Source organism: Miscanthus floridulus, chromosome 8 (genome assembly GCF_019320115.1).
Source record: "Miscanthus floridulus cultivar M001 chromosome 8, ASM1932011v1, whole genome shotgun sequence".
NCBI classification, from domain to species: Eukaryota; Viridiplantae; Streptophyta; class Magnoliopsida; order Poales; family Poaceae; genus Miscanthus; species Miscanthus floridulus.
Window position 1 is genome coordinate 202,812,542 of NC_089587.1, and position 25,940 is coordinate 202,838,481.

General features: G+C 43.8%; 1 protein-coding gene across 3 annotated transcripts; it reads left to right on the top strand.

The window, feature by feature from the left end:
* The first annotated feature begins 3,904 nt into the window (after positions 1 to 3,904).
* Positions 3,905 to 7,336, top strand: LOC136474626 (transcription initiation factor TFIID subunit 8-like). Of its 3 annotated transcripts, none has more exons than XM_066472183.1 (4): positions 3,905 to 4,894; positions 5,023 to 5,106; positions 6,146 to 6,315; positions 6,403 to 7,336. In XM_066472183.1, exon 1 carries the CDS (start codon positions 3,995 to 3,997, stop codon positions 4,742 to 4,744), a length of 750 nt encoding a protein of 249 aa, XP_066328280.1. In that variant the 5' UTR covers positions 3,905 to 3,994; the 3' UTR covers positions 4,745 to 4,894; positions 5,023 to 5,106; positions 6,146 to 6,315; positions 6,403 to 7,336. The 3 variants fall into 3 exon arrangements, with proteins under 3 accessions (XP_066328280.1, XP_066328279.1, XP_066328281.1); XM_066472182.1 differs by having other exon boundaries at positions 3,905 to 4,846; positions 4,952 to 5,106; XM_066472184.1 differs by having other exon boundaries at positions 3,905 to 4,846; positions 4,952 to 5,106; positions 6,486 to 7,336.
* Positions 7,337 to 25,940: the final 18,604 nt, after the last annotated feature.

Consider the following 25,940-nt stretch of genomic DNA (forward strand, 5'->3'; position numbering starts at 1 on the left):
TGCGTGTGTTGATTTCTGCCTTGTTTCTAATTATATTTCTGTTGTTCACATCACTTGATACATCTGGTACTTAGAACGTGAGTAGGCCAGCAACTAAGACAAGTATTTGGGATACTTATTTAGTTTTGCTATTCAGTTGCGAATTTTGCTATACCTTGCTACTATATTGTGACTGTCTAAGCTCCACTTTCTTCTAACCAAGTACATGTTCGTCTTGCAACTGTTACACTCAAGCTACAGCGGAATCACAATCACCGATCGATTGCACCGCCTGTCGCTTTGATAAGAACACTTGTAAAACTGTGGTAAGATGTTTGAGAGTTAAGTGCCTTGTTTTTCCTTGTCCATAACCTAAGTAGTTGGTAGGGATAATATTATTTGTGTTGTCTTCTTTTTTTCTACTAACCATATCAGGAAAAGCGGAAGGCAATGGCAAAGGAAACAGAGACACCTATAGATTTCAATGACTGTATTTCTAATAATGAGCTTTGTGTTGTTTTTTATGACAAGTTCAATAAGATCCTTCAACAAATCACCAACTTGGCCAAAAGGATTGAAGATGTTGAACAACGACATCCTAGACCACGTCCTAAAGAAGATGATAATGATCTCTCTGAGGAGGATGATGGCGACGCGGAGGTTAAAGCCGAAGCTCAACGATGTGCTGAGGATGCACGTAACTATAATCGGTTGAACTTTAACTGACATGGTATAGGAGGTAATAACCAAGGTAATAATAATCCTTTCTCTAAAACCAAGTTTAAGATACCTTCTTTTTCTAATTCTGCTGATCCTGAAGCATATTTAGATTGGGAGATGGCTGTAGATAAAAAATTTAGCTCCCATCAAGTCTCTGTAGAATATAGAGTCAGACTTGCTACTATTGAGTTTACTAGTTTTGCTCTTTTCTAGTGGAATGATATTGGCAATAATGTTAATGCTAATACTAATGCTCAAATACCTCAAACCTGGACTAAACTTAAACGATGAATGAAATCAAGATTTGTTCCTCCATACTATCAGCGTGATCTACGATTAAAACTACAATATTTAAGTCAAGGTAGTAAGACTGTTGAGAAATATTATCAGGAGCTTTTAATTGGTCTAGCACGTAGTAACATACAAGAGGATGAAATGGATAAGTGTTCTAGATTTTTTAGAGGTTTGCGTTGTGAAATACAGGATGTTCTTGACTATAAAGAATGGACTAGATTTTCCCAATTATATCATTATGCTCTTAAAGCTGAAAGGGAAGTACAGGGATGACAACCTAGGCGTTCCACGACTCCGTCCACTCCTTCACGTCCAACTGAGGTAAGTAAATTTCTGATGTGCAGACACCACCAACGCCTGTAAAGAAGAGTTCTTCTATCACACCACCTTCTAGTGGATCTGCTACACCTTCGTCTAGCAGCTCTTTTAAAATTGTTTGCCATCGCTGCAAGGGCATGAGATATATTGCTAAAGAATGCCCTAGCAAACACGCATATATTGCTACTGATGATGGTGGGTATGCTAGTGCTAGTGATGAAGAGAATGAATTTGTACTTGCAACTGATCTTTATGCAGATAAATTTATGGATAGTGCTGAAGATCCTGATGAGGTAATTGATAGTGTGACATGCACGGTAAACTATAAATTAATCCTTGTTCAGCGTGTTTTGAGTACACAAGTTGAGCCAGTAGACAAGTTACAACGCCATAATTTGTTTCAAATATTCCTCATTGCCAATAATTTCCGTGTTCGTGCTATAATTGATGGAGGGAGCAGCAATAACTTGGTAAGTTCTTAGATTGTCAAGACCCTTGGTTTATCTACACGTGCTCTTCCATATTCATACCATGTTCAGTGGTTCAACAATAGTGGTAAGACAAAGGTAACATAATCTGCTCGTGTGCATTTTTCTATTGGATCATACCATGATTATGTTGATTTTGATGTCGTGCCTATGCAAGCTTGTTCACTTTTGTTAGGCTGCCCTTAACAATATGATAATAATGCTCTACATCATGGTAGGCAAAATAGATATACTTTTATATTTAGAGGAAAGACCATTGCTTTACTTCCTTTAACTCCTGCTGAAATTGTGCAATATGAAAAGGAATTTGCTAAAAAGAAAAAGAAAGACCATGATAAAGACTTTAGCAAACCAACAAATGAACCATCAAGTAACATAAAAGAAGTTTTATTTGCTCTTAAATCTGTTCTTGTGATCATGATAAACCTTGTTATGTTTTAACTTGTACATTGCGTATATGTCCACTTGGCTCTGCTTCTAGTGCTATGCCTCTTGTTGGTACTAACCTTTTGTAGGAGGAGGATAAATTCCCAGCAGGGAAGCCACCATGGCAGCCGCCTTTGCGAAGGATTGGGCGCCAAGATGAACGTCTTCTTCCGGAGCCATCGTTGCTGTCATCCAATGGAGTAGACGATCTACTTCAGTCAAGGACAACTTCAATTCAAGAAAGGGAGGATGATAAGGATATCACTTCTTCATCACATACAAGCCAAGGAGAGGAGGAGGACCAGCATGGGCGTCCAATTCATCTTTCTCATGGTGAAGGCCTAGTCCAACTGAAGTTGGAGCCCATCTCGGGTTCGGGGACCAATCTGCCTTAAACTGGCCACCCAGGACGCATCCGGACTCCATTTTTGATGATCCATATATGGTTGGAAAGCTAATTTGATAAGGAAGCCAGTCCAAGTGGTCTCATATCAAAATACCTTCGGAATCAACGGAAATCGTCGAAATAAGTCAGCGTCCAGAATCTACCAAGGTGCTACGACACCGTCTTTTGGTCCGTTGGACCGTGTATCGTGTTTGGGCCCATTAGGGGACGCGTCCGGGGGTGACATCCAAGACTCTATAAATAGCAGTCGTCGCTCTCTATAGGGTTTGGGTTTTGTTTAGTTTTTTTATTTCCTCGTAAAACAGATATCGTTTTGCTGCAACTGTGCTGACAAGTCTGCTTGCTGTGAACCAGGGTCCCAGTTCTTGATCTTGTTCATCTGTGGCGATTAGTCCTTTCGAATAAGCCTCATATTTATTTGCAATTTCATATTGCGTTCATCCCGTTCTTGCTTGTGTTCTCGATTCGATTGCAGGAAAGCCTTCTCGGTGAGGTCAATCGCGTTCGCGTGGTTGATAACCAACGGAGATGTGGTGTAACGGTTGCGGGGTCCGAATCAGTCTTGGTTCGAAGCCTAGATCGTGAACGTCGAGTCTCCATCAATCAACACTATCATACCTTTCAGAAGATCGGGCCTAGTCTACATCAAATATAAGAACAAGATAATATTTTTGGTAAGACGATCAAGATTGGCACTTGGTTTGTTACCAACAAAGGTGAAAAACTTAGCTTTGCCAATTTTTAGTACCAAATTAATTGTCCATCAAATCTCTTAAACTTACCTATATTTCAGGCCCTCGGTTGCTATTAGAAGATTGACTAAAAAAGGCTAGCTTAGCTAAATGCATATGTTATAAAATAAATTACTCTATTTGTAATATAGCGTATATTCTGAAATTTAAAATATCCTAAAATATAGGGATTCAAGACAAATTTAAAAAATACTTAATTTAGCATTTGTCATATTTTTGTATAATGGAACTAAGACTCCACCTTTTAATCATAGGAAATATAATTGGATTTCAATAAATTAGAATGTAATAATGAGTGATACGTACGTCTATTGTACTCTCCTTTGTTTTTGTCTTAAAAATAGCTACAGAGACGGTAAGCCATAAAATTTGACGAAAAGATTGGCCGAAAAAAGATAGAAGTAAACCACAAGGAAAGGAGAATCCTTGTTTAGTCCAAAAGCCTGTTAATAACCCCTGTCCTCCAATAACTCGAAAAAAATCCCGTCGACAAAATAGAAACAAAGACCCGCTCAAAAACACAAACCGAAAACATGGCATAAAACCCTCGATTGGAAGGATCTGACCGCTAGGGTTTTATTTAGGCCCTTTCCTCGCCGTCGCCGCCATGTATGGGAACTCCGGCGAAGCACCCCCGTGCCGTCCCACGCCACCTACAGGCCGCAGTCTCCACCGTCTCCACCGCGCAGATACTCCGCTCTTCCGGCTACTCCGCCGCGGAACCTACCGCGCTCCGGGCCCTCTCCGACATCGCCGGCCGCTACATCGCGTCTCTGGGCCGCGCAGCAGCAGCTTTCGCCGAGGCCCGTGGCCGCACGGAGCCCAACGTCGCCGACGCCGTCCTCGCGCTCGAGGACCACGCACTCGGCGGCTTCCCCGGCGCGTCCGACCCCACGCGGCCGTTGCTCTGTTCCGGCGCGCTCGCGGAGCTCGCCCAGTTCGTCGCCGCGGTGAGGGAGGTCCCATTCGCGAAGCCCCTGCCGAGGAGGGATCCGGGCTGCGGCTCCAGCGACGGGTGGGAGAGCTTCGCGGCGGCGGGGAGGGAGCCGCCGCTGAGGCACGTTCCACAGTGGCTGCCTTGCTTCCCCGAGGGGTGGGAGGAACAGTTGCGCGTTCGCTGCCAGGAGGCAGCGAATGACGAGAAGGACATGGGGCAAGTGGTAACGGTGATGAACGGTAATGGCAAGAGAGGCATGCCGGAGAATAGGGAGAAGCTGTCGTTCCTCTTGGGACAAAAGCGGCAGCGTGTGAAACCATCCGACAAGCATGGTGGTGCCTTCGAGCTGTTCACAAAACAAGGAGAAAATTCTCTATCCATAGAATGTATCTCTTCAGCTTCAAATTTAGTCATTGGTCCATAGAATGTATCTCTTCAGCTTCAAATTAAGTTATTGGTCCCTTGGCATGGAAAAACTCTGAAGCACTAGAGCAATTAGTTGCACTCCTTCTGTGTTGGCCTTCAGGTCTGAAACTGTTACTTACACACGTGTATATTTAACTGAAGCTTTCAAGTAAGTCTCTTCAAATTGTGCCTTATTCTTGTTAATTACCTTCTATTCAAATTTCAGGCATTCACAAGAGCCAAACCAGCACCTTCTGTTTCCTATTGCTGGCTAAATGTATCAGATGTCCTTGACAGGGATCAATAAGTGAGGGTGCTAACAACGCCGACTGTTGTTGCAGAATGACTCTGATTCGCTCCTATTCCAGTAATTCAGCTTAGGTTTGGCTCTTTCTTCTATCTGCAATTTAATCTGGCTAACCTACTTCTATATATGATGCCTTTGTTTTGGCAAGGCATATGGTATCTAAACTGAAAGCAAAATGAATTGGTAGGTAAACACAATTGATTTAGTGGTAAATCATAAATGTGTACCAGTTTGAATTGAAATATTAAAATGCAGCGTCATTTATTCTTCCTTTATGGCAGATTGCTCTGACCAGCTATTACTACTGAGTTTATGCATATGAAATAGTGTGTGAATTGTGAAAGAAGCATAGTGCAATTGTGCTCTCAAGAAAAAGAAACTGTGCAATTTTGCTCTCAAAAAGGACAGTGCTTGACACTGCATGTTTACCTTCTGCATGGTGCATTCAGTTTTAGGATGCAAATTATAATAGGTGCGCCTCACATACTTTACATCAAAAGAACTATTTTAGCTATATGTACGTGGTCTGAAAGGGTATAATTCATTCTGTGAGGGCTATTTGATATGTTTTAGCCCATGTTATTTTTTGAGTCACTATTTGTTTGTCTTTGGAGAAAAGATAGTGCCCCAGATCTCAGTTATCCATTATGTGTATTATATTTTGTGCATTAACAGTTAGCAAAGTGTTTAATTTCTTCTGGTTGAAATCTTCAAATAACTGTGGCCTGTTAGCCATGCTGCCCACAGGATTAGCTTGGGCTCACTCTATGCCAACATGTGTTTTCTGCCGCTGGCCTTGTGCCTGTGAGCGCACTAGTAGATGTGATTGTTGATCTGTGTTAAGTAATGATGTTTAGCTTTGGTTCTGTTTCCGTAGGCCTAACCCTAGCACTCATTTACCTAAATGCCTATATACATATATGTGCACTCACTACAGTGATTAATCAATATACTATTCCGTGAGCCAATTTCGCTTATAGTTCCTGTGGCTTGTTTATGCTTTTGGTATCGTTGGCTTAATGTAGGTGAATCAGAAGCAGTTCACCATCTATGATCTGCGTTTGCTTTTGCTCATCTTATTTAACTGTGCCATTTTATTATTTTGATACTCAGATTCATTCCCAACAAATTGCTTGGATCACAATTGTGAATTCAACTCTGCTGCTAGAGTTCCATAAGGTGTTGGGAGCTTCTGTATGGACTATCGGACTGCAGGACTTGAGAAGATCTGGACCATCGTCTATTGGTGCAACATCATATTCTATCAGAAGCTAACCTTACAGGTGATAGGTCTACTGGAGTTCATAATGTTGTGTTGTCCTCATTATGGCCACTTGATTCGGAGTTCCTGAAACGAATAACATGTACAGGAGAGTATTGCAAGGCCTTCTGGACACCCTCAATAGTGATAAGGGCAAGTAAAGTAATTCAACGTCTCTTGCTTTGCTGGCAGTTACTTGGAACTCTGTACCTGCTGGTGGTGCAGAGCTTCAGGGAGATAGAGATCACGAAGACTCTGCCCTGTTTGGTTGTGTGTCCAGGCAATGCTGCCTGACCAGACGACAACCCAGGCTGTCGATTTTCAGCCCCTGGCGGCTGGGATCGGATCGCTGCCTCACCGACAACTAGTTCAAGGTCGTGATCCAAACATGATGCATTAGAGGAAGAAGATACCAAGGTGTGCTTTGTTATTGGAAACATAGTGGTGCAAGTTCTAAAATAAAATGCAAGCACACAATTCAGTTATGGTACCTCCTTATTATCTTAAGATTTCAAAACCTTCTTCCACTCTTCTAATTTTTATTGTTTAGGGAAAATCTGACAAAACAGCTAACATAGGTTAAAACTGCAAATAATACTTCATGCTCAGAAACGAGTGTATTAGTTAAGAAAACAACAGAAGGACAGAAGGTATTCCACAGCTTGATTTGATGCCTGATTATCTAAGATAGTCAAATTTCACAGTTCTGCTGATAGTACCTGAAGGCTGATTTGTTTAGCGAGCTTCCATTACATTACATATATCGGGAGATCCTACATGCAGCATTTCTGTGGCTGACCATTTCATTATCATATTTTTTGGAACCTGTAGCTTCGTTCCAACCTTTTGTACTAGCTCAGCTACTGAAGAATGGAATGATACTCTTTCCTGGCTCTCCGGACTTCATGGACAGTACATACAACCCAGTTCATTGTGAAAAAAAATATAACCAGTTTTAAACCTGACATTTAAGAGATCTACCAGACTTGTGCTCGCCCAGAACACCTCACTATGACGAGCCGTTGGAGTCTACTCCACCTGGCCTTTTTTAAGTGTTGCTACGGTATTTGTATTTATGCTGATGAAACTAGTTTGACTAGGTTTATACAAAACTTTCTTAAGTTTGACTAGGTTTATATGAAATATTAGTCACATTTGTATCTCCGAACAATTTAGTGATATACTAATTATGTACCATTAATATTAATATATTTTTTTTATATATATTTGATCAAAGTTAAGTATATTTTTTCTTGAAAAGTGAGAATGATAGTTAAAAAAAGGTCGGAGGGGGTATGCTGGCACAGGTGAGGCGAAGCGCCGCCCCATGTTCCTAGTGAGGACTTCCTCTGTACTCACATTTGCTACTTCGGTGATTTCTAACGACGACTATGAACACAACAAAATCAGCAGCTGGGAGTACTTGGAGGGGAGGAGGGATAATGACGCACGATTACAACAAGACGTTGTAAAACATACGGACTCTCGGCCTGTTCGCTTGTTGGTTTCAGTCAGCCCAAACCAGCCAGCCAACAGTGTTTCCTCTTATAATAAACCAGCACCAGCCCAGAAACCAACCAGCGAATAGGCCGTCTATCTAAAAAGGAAAGGAGAACGTGAAATTTTAATTCTAGTCCGTTTGTACGTGGGCTTTTGTCAAATTCTTAGACTTTGGCAGGACTATGACCCTGTTCGCTTGTCTAAAACTTGCTGAAAACACTGTTCTGGTTGAAACGTTGTGAGAGAAAAATACTGTTCTGGCTGAAAAAAAGAAGCTGAATAAACCGGATTTAGGTAAGCCGAACGGGGCCTATATATATATGAGAGTTCTATGTTATAATTATAAATATTCAGAAGAATAAAGAATCGTCTCTCTATCTCTTGTGTCTATATGTTCTACTTTTATCTACTGTGTTGATCATGAGAGACGGAGAGGGGAATGTTCTAACTGCTGGCGACATGTTTTATAACACGTTATCATTACGACAAGCTCTTCGTCGACATCGCCGTTGAAGCCGTCGCCGATCTTCGATGCCGGCGCTTGTACCATCAACATCCCGCCGTGACTACTTCGCGATGTCGACATCTCCTATGTTGTTAGCGGAACGGATCTACTACCTCTACAGGCAATAGATCTGAACTACATCGACATGCACAATCGCTGTCAAGAAGGCAGTTCTACAATAATGCCAAACGCCCTACGCGGTATGTATCTATTAGCCACTGCCTTACGCGGCATGTAAGGTAGATCAAATTAGCACCTTTAAAAGATATGAAAAAGATCTCGCAGATTGTTTTATTGTGCTGGCCTTCGAGCTGGTCTATGCTTTCCAATGCCATATAGAATCCGTACGTGCAGTACATATACATACATGCAAGAAGCATGACGAAGTATACATTGTACATGCCCACGTACATGAAGTACGTTACGTGAGGTATCCTGTAAACAAACATACAAGCTTATACGCACACACTTACATGAATGAATACATAGCGTACGAACATGCACACACATGAACGGTACATATGTGCACGAAAACTTGTACGGTGGAGCCTAATAATTAGTACCGTGTGCCATCCAAATTATGATATGAGGCAGATTCAGCAAGATCTAGTCTCATTATCGAGAGCGCCGCATGCAGCAATGCTAATTGGACTCGAAGACCAATTGACACGGACTCCACGCATGTTGGCAAGAAGCCGTTTCCAAATTTCTGTCAATGCCTGAATGCATCTAGCTAGCTTGCCGCTAGACACCGACACACCATACAACCCGTAGTGGCCCGCACGGCTGATGCGCCATGCCCAGCTTGAAGCTACGACTCATCGTCGTCTCTGCTACGCGGCCTGTACGCCCGTGTGTATCACCGCTGTTCGTTCCTCCATTGTGGCCTGCACGCCATTAGCTGCTCGTCTCGAACTAAATCCTGACGGTAAGGCCGCGTCCTACATGCAGTCAGCAACCGCCCGTCGTCCAGCAACGCGGCCGCAATAGCCAGTAGCTAGCCATCGGTGGTCAGTACAAAATTAGAATTTGTGCCACCGCACCTTGTACCGTGAGCTGGACGCCTGGACATGCATGCCTAGGCTCTCGTGTGGCACCGCTGTAGCTAGGACGAAGAGAGGCAGCAGTTAAGGCTGTGTTTAGTTTGTGAATTTTAGGAATTTAGCTATGGTAGTATTTTTGTTTTTATTTGGCAATTAGTGTTCAATCATGGAGTAATTAAGCTCAAAACGTTTATATCGCAATTTTTAACCAAACTGTGCAATTAGTTTTTTTCCGTCTATATTTAATGCTCCATGCACGTATCGCAAGATTCGATATGATGGCTACTATAACACTTTTTGGGAATTTGACCGGAAACTAAACAAACACTTAGAGTTTCGACTCAAGTCATCGAGATTTTGTTCTAGCTTGTCCAAATCGAATAGAGTAGGTCAAGAAGATCTACGGGCTGGGCTGACAGGGGAAGCGGAAAGAAACAAAAGGGTTGAGACAAGTAGGCTTTCCGTTCGGGAACCATTGATCCATATTTAGTCTAAAAATTGTATGGAGCGAAGCATCAAATTAAGTTTATAAACCCCAGAAACATAAAAATTCCTGCCGAATTGCGTGTGTTGGCATTTTAACAGTAAAATCCTTCCATCTGTATGCGTGCATAGTATCTTCATGTATACGTACCATTAAGTGGATAATTTTTTATGCTCTTTTGAATGCATTTATTTATATATCACACCTCATGAATCATATACCATGTATTTGCAAGAGTAAAATATTGAATTATTACACTAGAAACATGGTATAAGACATATGAGCTCTCTAAATCCTGCAGACCTTAGACATATATCACCTTTGAGAGGCTCATACTTGTTTTTCCTAGCATAATAATTTTTTGTAATAAATAAATGTTTGGTATTAATTCTGAAAATTTGTATATACCATAATCCTGAAAAATGTTATGATGCTTCTAAGAATATTTTGTATAACTAGCCACTATCTTTTTGCACCTTGCTACTTGTTTATATGCAGTAAACCCATATGCACATGATGATTCTAGTTATAATAATATATCTATGCATACCTTCGTGAAGAAGGAATATCCTAGACTTGTCCTGAATGATAGAATTATATAGCATGATCATTGTTAAATCATACTAGGATATTCTACAACCACTGAAGTGGAGTAGACTCAGGCACTATAGTTCCTGGTATTACTCTCAAGGATGAGTATGTGGCCATAATAAATCTCAAGGTCTTGTGGGACTCGCTGCATGAGAAATTTTAGAAGATATCCCATGTTACGATTGCATAATGTCAGAAATATTGAAAATTGAATTTTTAAGCTTACATGACCATACGGGATATATATGCTGCTCTATAAACAAATACAATGGCTTGAAGCTTTGTATTAAATGTCATAGAAGACAAGATAGTAAATAAGATTTTATCGATGAATATTCTCGAAGAAATGTCTCTTATATATAGAATATTAAAGAGCAATATAATACATGAAGTATTTAAATTTATCATCAGAAATTACTTAAATAGAAGTTGAGTGTCAGGGACCAATACTAGGGTACCCGAAGAGGAGGAGCTAATGACCATCAACATCGATTCATCCGAGCAGTCAAGAGTGCGACTACAGCTCCAACCGACCCCAGGTACGCGGGCTTTGCCTCGCCCGACCCCAAGGCCGTGGGCTCTGCTTCGCCCGACCCCGAGGCTACGGGCTCTACCTCGCCCGACCTCTAGGGGTGGGCTCCGCCTCGACCGACCCCGAGGCCACGGGCTCCGCCTCGCTCGACCTCCGGGGGCGGGCTCCGTCTCGCCCGACCCCGAGGTTGCGGGCTCCGCCTCGCCCGTCCCTGAGGCCGCGCGCTCCACTTCGCCCGACCTCTGGGGGAGGGCTCCGCCCCGCCCGACTCCGAGGCCACGGGCTCCGCCTCGCCCGATAGGGTCTCATACCACCACCAACCACTCCAGGTCTAGGCGTATGGGCCTGGGTCAAAACTCTGACATCAAGGAAGAGATCGGCACACCCCGATGTAACATGAGGCCATGACGGGCCATACCTAAGGGTTCACATCAAGAATAGCGTCAGGTGTGCCGGCGCTGTTCTGCCTAACCATCGTACGAACGCTGACAGGCGTGTCAGTTCATCACGACGTCCGCCGAGACAAAATGGAACACCATGACCGGTAGACGATGCCTGCACGTGGCGCCAGTGATGGACATGGCCGCGACGTGGAGCTACTTCTGTTGACATCTACAAGGTCGGCGGGACCCACATGATGGAGAAGAAGGACCTAATGATCCTGAAGAACTTCTTCTTCCTCTCATTCTTCTCTTTTCCTCTGCTGTAACCCGTGCTTTCTCTTGGCCTATAAAAGGAAAAGCAGGGCATCCCATGGAGGGGATCGACCCATCGAGGACAGATCGAATCACCCCGAACCGATCAGAACATGAGATAAACACACAAGAACATGACACGAACACATGGCTGAGCAGCGATCGAGCTCTCAGCACTCGTTCACTCTTTCCACCAGAGACTTGGGATCATTTCCCTCTCTCGCTCGTTTGTACCACCTACTACAAACTTGCAGTGCTAGTAACATGAGCAGCAGCAACGAACTGCACGTAGGGACTTTCTACCTGAACCAGTATAAACCTCGTGTCCTCTAAGCAATACCATCCGAGTCAGACGCGTAATATTAGAAATTTACTCATCGGTGGTAACTCAAAACATCGACAGCTGGCGCGCTGGGTAGGGGCCTTTTGCGCGTCTCGACATCCACTTTAGGTCTTGGATGGCCAGTCACAGCGCCAGCTGGGTCTTGGGCACACACATGCGCTTCAAGGACATGGACTTCATTGTCACAACAGAGCGAGAGTTGGCACAGGCTCCCGTCGTTGTCCAACCTCTCCATTCCACCGGCCTTGACATGATCGTTGAGGCACTTGAGGAGCTGCAACTGCATGCACTAGAGGCCCACGCCCCCAGGAGCGACCAGCTCCTCGGCTTCGACTACGAGAGGTTAGAGCGCTAGCTCGACGCCTTCCTAGGACCCTGACCGTCCCGAAAGAACCTATGCCACTTCACCTTCTCATTCACCAATGTCATGGCACAGCTTGCCGGAGGAGAGCCGCTCTCTCTAGAATACCTCATCCGGAGCACCCCGACAACGATCTCGTCTGGTCTCCGCAACACCATAGAGACCATTGGCCACCTTGTGGCACAACGCACTCCTCCATCCCCCTACGAATGATGAGTTCATGGGGATGACTGTATATGTCATGGAATCTTTCCACAACCTCCTCGTAGGAGAATCAGAGTCACCCTCTAGCTCTCACTCCAACAGGGGGAGCCATCATCCCTCTCATGAATGTTTCATAGTAGGTAGCCCCAAGGGACATGTCGAAGGCATCCATGAGGGAGAGGCTACCCCGATGAATGACTTTGATGACGAGGTCAAGAGAGATGAAGGGGCCCCACCTCGCTTATGGGTAGAGCAGCTAAAGGTCCAGCACCAAGAGCTCAAGGAAGCATGACTCCAGCTTGAGCAGGAACGCACAGAGCTCGAGCAAGAGATTGAGCGCCATGGAGACGGTGGGCGTGCGTACGCCATGGCCCGTGACATGAACCGGAGGATCATCGAGGACGATGGGTAAGGAGTAGGTCCTATGCCAGCGGGTCACAAGTCGATTGAACGACTTGGCCGCTGCTGAGAGATGGGTAAGGAGTAGTAGGATGCCCCGTGTGGGTTGTGCTAACTCCATCATGAACGATGAACCCAGATTCCACTCGGACATGTCCGGTAAGAGCTCTCTGAACCCATCACTCGAGCCATCAAGGTAAGTCCTATGCCAACAGGTCACCCAGGTTGATCGGACGGCTCAGGCCGCTACCGAGAGACGGGTCATTTCTAAGTGACACCCGACCCTAGCAATGGTAAGGGGTCGGGCCTCACTCGGGGGCTAGCAAGAGTGTCTATTCGGTAGACATTCTCTATGCCCGACCCCTTTCTCATGCTAAAACCTAAAGGCAAGGTGTGCAGAAATAAACATTGAGTAAAACTAGTTGGACCGTAAGAAACCTATGCCCCAGTGGCTATGATATTTTTGCTCACCAGCGCGATCAAAGTTTTTGTCCTCGCACCCCGAGCTTTAGCCTCCATCTTCCTAGGAAGGGTTTGGAGGGGCCCACCGGTGGAATCTCCATCGAGGAGAGGCTAGTAGGTCACCTAAGTTGATTAGACGTCTCGGGCCGCTACCAAGAGATGGGTCATCTCTAAGTGACACCCGACCCTAGCAATGGCAAGAGGTCGGGCCTCACTCGGGAGCTGGCAAGAGTGTCTATTTGGTAGACATTCTCTATGCCTGACCCCTTTCTCATGCTAAAACCTAAAGTCAAGGTGTGCGGAAACAAACGCTGAGTAAAACTAGTCGAACTACAAGAAACCTATGCTCTAGCGACTATGGTGTTTTTGCTCACCAGCGTGATTAGAGTTTTTATCCCCGCACCCTGAGCTTTAGCCTCTGCCTTGCCAGAAGGGTTTGGAGGGGGCCACCTATGGAATCTCCATCTAGGAGAGGCCAGCAGGTCACCCAAGTCGATTGTATGACTCAGGCCACTATCGAGAGATGGGTAGGGAGCAGCAGGATGCCCCATGCGGGTTATGTCAACTCCATCATGAACAATGGACCTGAATTTCACATGAACATATACGATAAGAGGTCCCCAAACCCGTCACTTGAGCCATCGAGGTAACTTTACCAACCCCCACTTTACTTCTCTAGTGCATGAACATTCATTCATCCATTCTCATGCATGCATTCATACATTCATCTCATACATCCAAGCATCACATATGCAATTATTGCGTCACAACGCTTCACGTCGCGTCATGAGGCGATAGTCGTCTCATTCGATTTGAGCGGCGACCGACCGAGGTTCGAAGGCCAACCCTGTAACACCCCAGGTGTTTGCCACCAGTTAAGCAATGGGTTTGAGCTCGAACATGGCATATTAAGTGATGATGAAAATGTCAAGGTCAAACCTATGGAAATAAGCCCCAACCTAAACCTGGATATTGCACCCTTGCTTTACATATAGGCCCTTTTCAAGATATATGCTTGGCTGGTGTTATTGGAATATATTCATGTGTCTCACATCAATACCCATCTATATTGATTCATGGAAAAGTTTCATGAAGTTTGGAATCAAGAAGTCACATGAAATGACGAGTTATGTCCTTGCTTGAATTATTTTATAAAGTGAATGGAATTCTCGATCGTCAACCAAATCTTGCAACCATGCCCAAATGACTCTAGATGAACTCTACAACAAAAGTCATGAAAGGTTCATGTTGAGCAAATGCCAAGAAAATGCTCCAATGGATCAAAAAGGATAATTTAAGCTTCATCGTGATCCTACTTTGGTCAAAGTAGAACAGTAGGTTCTATACCAGTTTTGAGGTTGGACCTTAAATGAAAGTTGTAGTCCATATCATGTAGAACAAACTTTGTTTTTGGACTAAGAGCTAGATCATCTTGGAAGTAAGTCAAATCGAGGTCACAAGATTGAATTTGCTGCTGATTTCAGCACTTAGAAATATTCTAAGTCTAGAAATTCATCGCCATAGGCATTGACGTCTCGCGTTCTCCAAATTTCGTTAAGTAACTTGACTTGACCCCAAAATGGAAGTTGGAGCTAAGTTCATAGAAAAGGGCATGTAAAAAGATGGCACCAGTTTGACCTCGTTTTCACCATCAATTTGAATGTTTGCTTGTCGCTGTTAATACACTGACCTAGCAGTTTATGGCTTAATTACCCGCTGTTGAAGAGCTCTAATGACCTTGGTCTCTAAATGAAAAATGAAGAGCAGTTCGCAGGCTTCAAACTTTGTTTTAGGCCCAATGTCCAATTCGCACCCGGGATGGCCAAAATTGGCTCCCCACCAATGTCAACTCCGGTGCTCGCCACGTGCTCGACAGTTTGTCTTCGTGTCTGCCATGCACCGGAGCGCGTCCCGCCATGGCCAACGCGTGTCCTACCTCGTGCCACGCATTGCTAAATGCCCTACTCCTCCATAACCAAGCGCCAGGGCTGCCCCATCCCTCACCCGTCCCTTCTCGCTCTCTCACTCGCGCTCTAGCCGCACCAGAGCGAAGCCGCCATGGCCGCCGTCGCTGAACTTCCTTGCCACCATTGCTCCCTCTCCTGCAGCCCCTCTAGCGCCACCACCGAGCATTCCTATGGCTCCACGACCGCCTCTCCAAGCCCTAGTCGTAGCCGAGCCCCACCGCGCGCTCGCTGCCGCCATGCGCCCTCGCCGCTGCCGGCAGTGCCGTCCTGGCACTGCTCAGCTAATGCGCTGCTGCTGCCTGTTGCTTGGCCAGCCAAGGCTAGGCACAGCCATGGCTGGCCGCGGCCAAGCCCCAGCGCGTCCCCTCCTTGCCTCCGCCGGCCGCTGCCTCGCTGGCCGAGCCCTCCGTCTCCTCGGCTGGCTGCTGCTCCGTTGTGGTCTGATGGAGGAAGAAGAAGGACCTCGAGCGGCAATAAGGGAAAAGGCAGGGGGTTATGTGAAGAACTAGTGACTGATGTGAATAGTACTCATAAGGACCTCTTTGCTGACGTTTGATTTATATTTTTTGTAGGGTCCTCGATGCAAGATTTAAATTTTCTTTCCCTGATTTTTGCAGATTTGAATGCTCCACTTTGAAAATTCATAGTAATTCATACAAAAATCGTAAAATAGAAAATGAGGACTTTTTGGAATCCTTGTGAAATTTTCTATGCAGTAGATCTATAAGGTGACATGTTTTAGTTTAAATATTTTGCTGTAAAAATAGATCTATGCAGCTAGGTTCTTGATACTTGCCATGTCTTGTCTTTTTCATAACTGCAGTTTTTTGCTCAAATAAATGTGAAATTTTTGTGGAGTGCTACTAAGGTGATTGTTGTTGTCTGGTAAAATTTTCAGGAGTTTTGTATTTATAGTTTAAGAGTTATAAAAATAACAAATGCCCTGTATTGCTTTGCTTCTACTCTGAACAGTTCCCATGTTTGAATTAATTGGCTCAGTTAAGTTATGAATCATGACTTGGTGAAAATACATGAGTTGTGGTAATTTTCTTAAGCTTTCCAAAAAGTTAAATATCATGATTTTTGGCTAAGTAGATCTTGAGTTATACTTGCTTAAATCTCTGTGGCTGTTTCTACCCAAAACCAGAGAGGGTTTCCTTATTCTTACTGTGGGGCCTTCTTAATAGTATAATTAGCTTTAGGTGTTTACAACAAAGTTGTTTAGAATTTTCTAACCTTTCTAAAAAGTCTAAAATCACATTTATAGTATATGTATAACTCCATTTATATCTGTTTAAAGTGGCATGTCAGTTTCTGTCTATGTTTTGGACAGAGATGCAATTATTGGATTAGTTGACCCTTCTAACTGTAAAATCATCTTAATATGAGAATAACAAAGTTGTAGATAATTCATGTATCTAGCGTATGTTAAAATTTGGTGGTATTTGGCCTTTTGGTTTGTGAGTTATGCCTGTTTAAAGTTGGGTTTTAGAAATGGCTGCTTTCTGTCAATTGTGGACCAGTTTCTGTAAATGGGTATATTTGACTTAGTTAACTTAAGAATCATGCTAAGATGATTAAAGATGAATTGTAGAAAATTCCATAAGCTTTCCAGATTATCTTGTTGCATGTCTTTTGGATTAGTACAACTCCTGTTATGAGTAAAATTAGCTGCTGCTGTTGCAGCCTTGACTCTGTGATTGCCGTGAATAACTGGTTTGTCTTGACTGCTTATGTGATGCATCTTATGTTATCATTCATCACATTCATACACATGCATCTTGCATCTCATCTAGGTGCGCTAGATGAACCACATGAAGAATGTGATGTTGGAGCCGAACCTGAAGATGGTGTATGGAGGATCTATCCCAAAGATGGAAGGACTAAGCAAGTGCTAGGACCGGAGATGTCACCAAGACGGTGCAAGCTAACTGAACTGACTTGTGTCGGATCCCAGGCAAGCTCCAAAGCATTCTAAGTCTCCTACTTTATAAAAGCAATTCTTTCTAAGTATGAGTTATATATTGTTGCATTAAGTTGTAGGAGTTGATTGAAACCGTTGATGCATTTAGTACTATCCTTGCCTACCTTATTACCTTATTACCCTGTTAGGTCGGGATCGAATAACTGCTTAGCCTTGCTTAGACTGGTAATGATCGGTGATATCTGGTCACCTACATTATAGGTGGTTACTAGAAGAGTTTAGCTATGGAAAGAATGATATCCTAGAATTAACCATGTATGATGGATAATTGGAGACCGGACGGAAAAAGTTGGAGGCAACCAGATAGGGTTCTGGGGTGCTGTTAGTTTCCGTCTGTGTCGATTAAGGACCAACCGTTGCTTGTCCCTCTTGTCATGTTGAACGCATGCCTTATATTTAGCTGGCCGAAGAAAGTACCATTCGATCGCGAAGCTAGGAGATTATTCGGGCCAAGTAGATTGCCCACAGCGCACTGTACCGGAGCAGGTGTGGTAGGACATGGGGGCGCGATGATAAGACCAAAGGGCAGTCGGCCAGCCCCCGGGTACATGTGGTTCCTAGCAAACTCGAGATTCCTGAATAGTTGACTCGGTGACCGATACCTCACTTTAGCGGGTGAGTGAGGTTTGTGTAAGGAATAAATCACCAGCTGGTTAGGAATCAATTTGAATCGCCATCGCTCCTGGATAGTGAGCACTTGACTCGAGTTACGGCATCGTAGTAATTATTATGGAACAATGATGGTTATCTGGATGGTATGGGATATGCTAAATCTAAATTGGTAACTGGATGTTATTTGTTAATCAAGTGATTGCTATAGTACAGGTGCTTACCTAGATGGATAGGTCATAATAAAGATGATGCAAAGTACTTAAAATGGTTTCTTCATGATAGCTTATGCTTTTCGTAAACGAGTCAGCTAGCCCACTAAAGAAGGCCTTGCATAATCCTTGGTGTCACTTTATTTCTGGTTTACGACGGGTAAGTCTGGCTGAGTACATTCGAGTACTCAGGGTTTATCCCACCCTGTTGCAGGTGAAGTTCTTGGCCTGCTGAAGATGGTGGCTAACCGCCGGTGGGCTCGGTGATTCTATATTTACTTCTCATCTATATGCTTTTGTCTGAGGATGTCACTTATGCTAGCAATGTATTTGGAACTTATATTAATGTAATCATTTGAAAGCTATGTTGTTTTCAATAATTGGTTTTGAAACCCAAACTTGTACTATTATTTGTGAACCCATTTGTAACATTATTTCTGCTGCAACTCTACGTATATGACGTGTATTTGCTTAATCACGTGATCTTGGTTGTGATGTTGATTTATCAAGGTCTTTCGGGACACTCGACGGACTACCAGGTTTATATGAGTGAAAGTATGGGTGTGTCAACGTGTTAGCGGGGACAACCGTACTTGATCTTGTATAAATTGGGTGGTTCTATCACAAGCCCATGAAGGGCTCAAGGCCACCTCATGTCAAATAGAGCTAGAGGAGAAAACGAAGATGAGCCCCAGCGGCCTTTGCCTGACCCGCTTAGAAGCGGATAGGGTCATCTCGACCTTCTCATTCGATCCTAATGTCGAGCCAAGCCCACAGAATCTCCATTGAGGGGAGGCCAACGGGCCACCTGAGTCAGTCTCCAGAATGACTCAAGCATCTACCGAGAGACAGTTAAGGAGCAGTGGAATGCCATATGAGGGCTATGCTGACCCCATCACGAACAATAGACCTAGATTCCATTCAGACATACCCATTAGCGAGCTCGTCGAGTGCGACACTCGAGCCATCGAGGCATGTGTCGTTAGCTCAACCCCTTCGATTGCGGAAACCATGGATGGGGTGACACATAAAACTCGACCGACCACTACCAAGCCCAATGGGGCTTGGGGGCTCGAGTCGCCCGACCCTAACTCAGGAATTCGACCGATAGAGGTTTGAAGGCCGACTCACGAAGGGCTCGAGGCCACCTCGTGTCAAATAGAGCTAGGGGAGAAAACATAGAAGAACCCCAACAGCCTTTGCCCAACCCGCTCAGAAGCGGATGGGGTCATCTCGACCTTCTTGTTCGATCCTAACCTTGAGCCAAGCCCACAAAATCTCTATTGAGGGGAGGCCAGTAGGCCACCTGAGTCGGTCCCTAGAATGACTCGAGCATCTGCCAGGAGGCGGGTTAAGGAGCAGTGGAATGCCACATGAGGGCTATGCCATCCCCATCACGAATGATGGTCCTAGATTCCACTCATACATGCCCGTTAGCGAGCTCACCGAGCGCATCACTCAAGCCATCGAGGCAAGTGATGTTAGCTCAACCTCTTCGGTTGCGAAAACCGCAGACAGGGTGACGATCACAAAGATAAGCTGACCCTCGATCGGACCCCTGCTACGCATGGGGGCTCAAGAAAAGTTAGACTTGTAAGGAGACTGAATGCATGGTCATAGAGTGATGGCTCAGATCCTGGGGATGGGTACGTGCAAAAACTAAGAATAACTTTTCTAAAATAAGAGATGCTTTCTCCTACTAGTTTCGCTATCCTCTCCTCGATCTTTAGTGACACCTGACCCTAGCAATGGCAAGGGGTCAGGCCTCACTCAAGGGCTGATAAGAGTATATATATATACCTTTTTTGAAACAATCACTGTGCTCGACCCCTTCCTCATGTTAAAAAACCTAGTGGCGAGGTTTGTAGAAATGAGCGATTGAGTAAGGCTGGTCGGACTACAAGAAACCTATGCCCTAGTGGCTATGGTGTTCTTGCTTACCAGCGTGATCAAAGTTTCCCGCCTACACCTTGAACTCTATGGTCTTAACAAACGGAAGGGTCAAAACGCATTAACCCCTTTTCACGCATAAAAAGCGAGGAAACCAACCGTCCGTCTAGATCTCCACGCCTGCTATGACTTGTCATGAGGCATACACACGCAACCTATGGTTGTTCCCTCAAAAAACATGCTAGACATTTCATCTCCTCGAATGGGCCATGACCCATCACAGGTAAAAGGGATATGAAGCTAAAAAGGCTCCTACGGCCTGTCTAGGCCCTAGAGTTTGAAGGTTGGCCCACCGATAGATTCGACAACCGCTCTGAACACCTTTAGAGTGAGGGTGGAAAGGGATGGACCCGATAGTAGCTAGAACCTAGGCACACAAGCACCGTGGGCATCCTGGCCTATGTTCGAGTCTTGGCTAAATACAAACCATAGTTTTTCCTCGAAGAAAGGCAGAGAGCCCTCGAGGCCGATCGAACAGACCCAAGAACTATATGGATTGACCGCTGAGAATCTAGAGTCCATCACTAGTTGACCCAAGCTAGGCCCCCATGAATGGGATGCTAGGTCCCCATTTGGACTAGCCTCTTAACAGCTCACCGAGCGCCTTGATTCGTCCATAAAGGAAAATTATGGCACTGTTCAGCCTGCCGTTTTTATCAGAAAAAATGCTTGAGGGAAAACATACACAAAGACGAGCCGACCCTCGACCAGACCTATAACACCCTAGGTGTTTGGCTTCCACATTTGCACTTGCATTTCATAAACATGAGCATCATTCATCCATTCATGAGCTTAGATTGTATGAAACATGCTTTTGAAACATTACAACATATTATTATATTCCATGTGTGTTTGTTTTAGGAAATAAATAGTGTGCAACACTCAAGTGCAACATGTGCAACTCACTTCAGTGAAACATGGTTAGCTAGTACTATGCCACAAACTCATGAAACATATGAAACATGGCTTTGAAACAAAAGTAGCAATTCACTTATTTTTCCTTGTTTCAATGCATGTGATGCTTGATTTTAGTGTGATCAATGTGTGGTGTGGCTAATTATCCTCTTAAACAACTTAGCTACATTTAGAATGTCATTAGGAACAATGTTCATGTTGACCTTAGTGTCTCATTATGTTTCCAAGTAATGGTTTGACTAGTGTTGACCCCTAGAGCTCCTTTGTTTGACTGTTTAAAAAGTATAGCTTAGAGTGTTTGCATGTCTGAGCAACCTAAAGCAAAGTTGTAGAAAATTTTATAAGGAACAAAAGTTATTTTATGACTATCTCATGAAAATGAGCTGAATATGCTCAAAAAGGGCCCACAAGTCAGTTTTGAGGTATATTTAGAAACTCTGAAATTTTCTAAGTCTTGGAACTGGTTTTTAGTTTCATGTGTCGATGTTTGGAGCCTTGTATCTCCCAAACCAAGCCAAACCAGCTTGAGCTCCAATTGTAAAAGTTGTAGTCCTCATGTAGATCTCCAACTTTGTTAACTACACCATGAGCTAGATCATCACAGTTTGGAAGATATGGATCAAGGAAATTGCGCTGTCAGTTGGCACCATTGAACACGAAATCAAAAACTTCAGACAGCTACAGTGCCAACCGACTGTCGGCCTCTACCGCCGCATGGCTGCCACATGCCATGGCTAGCCTAGCACCGCTGCCTACTGTCCACTGTAAGAGGCCATGTCCTTCTACCCTGCTAGCTCGCATTTGCCTTCCCTGCCTCCTCCTTCATCTCTCCCGCAGTAGTGCAGCAACACCGCGCAGCGTAGCTCACCATCGTCACCATTGACAGCACAAGCCCATGCCTCATCACTCAATCACCACCACAGCAGCTCCATCATGCTTCCACCGTCACCCCGTGCCCACATTTGCTCACTGGCAGCGCCTGGTAAGCTATCGTGCCGCACGTGGTCCTCACTGCCGTTTCACCGTCGTATCCCATCACCATGGCTAGCTCACCTCTGACCACCCCTTGCCTCGCTAGCATGTGCACTAGATTCGCCGTAGACCCTAGATTCTCGGCACAACCTTAGATCGAGCCCTCATAGCCAGCCTCAGCGCCCGCCGTCAAGCCGCACCACTGTGCCGCCATGACCACCGCCATCATGCTGAGCGTTGGCAATAGGCCAAGCTAGGTAGCTCTATAGATGCGCAATGTCATGGAGATGCTCGTCGTGTCATTGGTTTCATCAGAGAAGCCACTGTTGGCGAACTCCGGTTGATCCCGCGCCGTGCTCTGCTTCGCCATCACTGATGCGTGGACCCGACTGACCAGTGGACCCCGGTGTCAGTGACTTAAGGGTTGAAAGCTAGTTCAAATAATTCAAATTTGAGTGCTGTTTTGTAAAATTTGTATCTCCAGTTTTGTAGATCCAAATTGGGTGGTTCCAATTTTGTTAGGATCATGGTGAAGTGTAGTATTTAGGAAAAATATAATATGAACACTTGTAGTAGAATTTCTGGAAGAATGAAATTGAAACTTGAAATGTGTTTTTAAATGAATGCAAACTTGTTTAATTTATATCTTGAGTTCCTGTGCTCCAAAAATTATGAAATTTTGATGGTGAGCTCTTTTTGATGAGTAGAAGCTTTGGTTAAAATTTGAGAGTAAGTGCATGTATAGTTTTTGAGTTATAGATTTTCCTTTTATAATTAGGTGATCCTTGTGTGAATTTTAGTAATTAATCTATGAATCCAATGCTCATGAAATTTATTGGAGGTTGTCCTAGTACCTTAAGGAGGCTAAGAAAAATATAAAATCTGTTGCTTGACACTTTTCACTAGGGTTTCCTATTTGTCATTTTAAGCCTTTATGCCTTGTCATTTTTGTGTAGGATGTTATACTTGCTCAAATGATGTGAAATTTGTACAGTAGGCTATTTGGAGCATGTAGTACCTACTGTAATTTTTGTAGATTAAATGGTGTAGTTTTCATATATGTTTATCATTCCTCTTAAATACTTAAATAAATTAAGAAAGGCATTAAAAGAAATGAATTGGTGGTGAACACTTTACTTTCTGGTGTTCTTGTGATATGTGTGAGAAGTGAGTAAAGTTGGTTTTGTCCAATTATATGTTTGCAACATAAGTTAATAAATATTTTCTTGCATTATGTCTTTCTGGACAGCTCTCGGAACTTTACAAAGTTCACCATGATAATTTGGTTTGCTGAGAAAGTGGTGAATACAAAAGTTGTAGATAACTTATGTATCTAGCTCCTGTCAAAATTTGGTGGCATTGGGCCTAGTAGTTTATGAGTTACAGTCATTCAAAGTTGGATCACAGTTTTGCTTGCTCTCTGTCTTGTTTAGACCTGATTATGTGGTTCTATAAATTCGTCCTGGTAAAGGTTGGAATCGTGCCTTGAAATCTGAAAATTAATTGTAGCCAATTTTATAAGCTTTCCAAATTGTCTTGTTACCTATCATTTCGATTTGTGGATCTCTGGTTATGATCCGTTTACTGTACCACTATATAGTTCCTGTTTTGCTGAAATATGAATGTGTGTATGCTTTGTTGCAATGTTCTTGTTGATTGTTTAGGTGCTAGCCTAACTTGAGAACATGCTTAGGTGCAGGTGCTAGGTCCTTAACTAAAGACGAGCAATTATACATTAGGTTGTATACACTTGGTAAGTTAAAGTGATTTGAATATAGCTTAAGTCAGAAAATGCGGACTGCAGTAAGCATGTGCATTCGCCGAGCATTCCTAACTTCGTTCATATGCATCTATGATATTTATCTTGTGCATACTTGCAATAGGTATGCCGGAGGGAGTGACGCTTCTGGAGTTCGAGGGAGCGAGCTAGGAGGAGGAGCCCAAGGTTCAGGCAATCAACGAAGCAGCCACCGAGGAGGAGTTGCCCGAGTGCCCTGACCACCGCCCATCCTCTTTCCTAAAAGACAAGCCTCGGAGCATTCTAAGTCTCCCATGTTTTTACAAATATCTTGAGTATCTTTTATTGTTGATGATGCATTAAGTATAGGAATTGGTTGGAACCAATTGTTGCATTATAGATCTATCCTTGTCCAGATATCGCACTTGAATCCTATTTAAGTTTAGGAACGAGTTAAATGCTTAGCCATGCTTAGTGCGGTAGAAGTCAGGTGATTTCCTGTCACCTACGAGCTTTAGGATAAGGTGGATCATGGTTGGCTATATTTGCTATTGTGGAAAAGAACCATGTTAATAATGAATGAAGACCGGGTGGAGTCATGTGTAGGGTTAGATATAGTGACTCCGTCTGTGTCATTTAAGGACCGATACGCTGTATGTCCTCATGTCATGTTGAATGCAGCCTAACACTTAGCTGGCCGGATAACTCGTTCCAACCGCGAAGCCTAGTAGCTCGACTTAGGCCAGGAACACTGTGGCAGAACCTCCTAAGAAATCAGGCCCACGTGCATCTATCGTTGTCTCAATAGACCTTTGATAGCATACATGAGTTCCCAACAACTTAATAGGTCTGTCGGGTGTCCTCAAGAAACCCGAATCATCCACGAATCTTTTTTGAACAGGATCCCAATCACAGACATTGTAGATTACAACAGTTTATTCAAATATATACATCAGAGTAAAATATAGCGAAAGTCTTAAGATAACATAGTTTACAAACCAGTTGTTTCAAACTTACAAAACCATAAGTGTCATACAACCATAGTAGCAGGATAATATTACATTAACATTATTTATCATACAAACTAGTGCCTTGTCCAAAGGCCATTCATTACTTCTCATCGTCATTGACTTCAAACACAGACATGCAGCAAGGACCAAAACAAGCCTACGCATGCGACTCACCTGCAACAAGGGTTAACAAACCCTGAGTACAAAAGTACTCAACAAGACTGACCCGACGTAACAGGGGGTGAAAGACTTTAAAGATGCAGGTGTTGGGGCAAGGTAAGGATGTAGCAAGATTCAAAAGTTCTTTGCCAAAATGCTTATTTTTCTTGATTCTATTTTCAAGTTTTACCCCTAAGTCTTCTTAGTTCATTATCTCAAACTAAATGTACATGTCCCATATTCCAACCCTTCTCATTCTATTCTTTTTCTCATGTTTTAGTAATTCACCAGTCCTACATTGCTTCTGTAATGAAACGAGTCTCCAAATCCATAGAGCACCGGCAATTTGAATTGATTCAAGTCCTAGCTGGGGATTCCTTATCACACGACATATGCAGAACTTAATCTTGCATATATCAACCTCGCTACCGGATCCTCCTATACTAAGCCCTCTCCACGCCATCCGAGAGCACAGCACACCTCAAATCTGGCCACATTCTAGCCATGAGGGTGCACGCTACTCCCACCATCTCTCCACTCCCAGTGCGTGGGTATTCGTCTTAATATCAGATTAGCCAAAGTAGGCTTACCGGAGTATGTGACCAGTACTACAAAGTGTCTCGTTCAGAAGATCCACAATGAGTGGCCTTTAAGCGACATAGTCGGCAACATTACCCAACATTCAAGATAAGTCACCCGACTAGTCTCTAGTTCATTCTATCTTCTTTCTTTCTTTGGCCAGTATGCCATCTTTGATTGTATCAAAACTTTTACTTTGAAAACCTACCATAAGCATACTAAGCATTCTACGCCTTTGTAAATGAAATCATCTTCAAGGATGGTAAACAATTAACAAGGTAGGCAATGCATCAAGTAGGTAATATTTGAATAAATCAACTTAATGCAATAAGTAACATAGGTGATAAACTTTTCAAAGTAAACAAGGTAATGGTTTAATGCGTAAACTGGGGCTTGCCTTCGTTGACGATCTCAGGTTCCGGATTAGTACCAC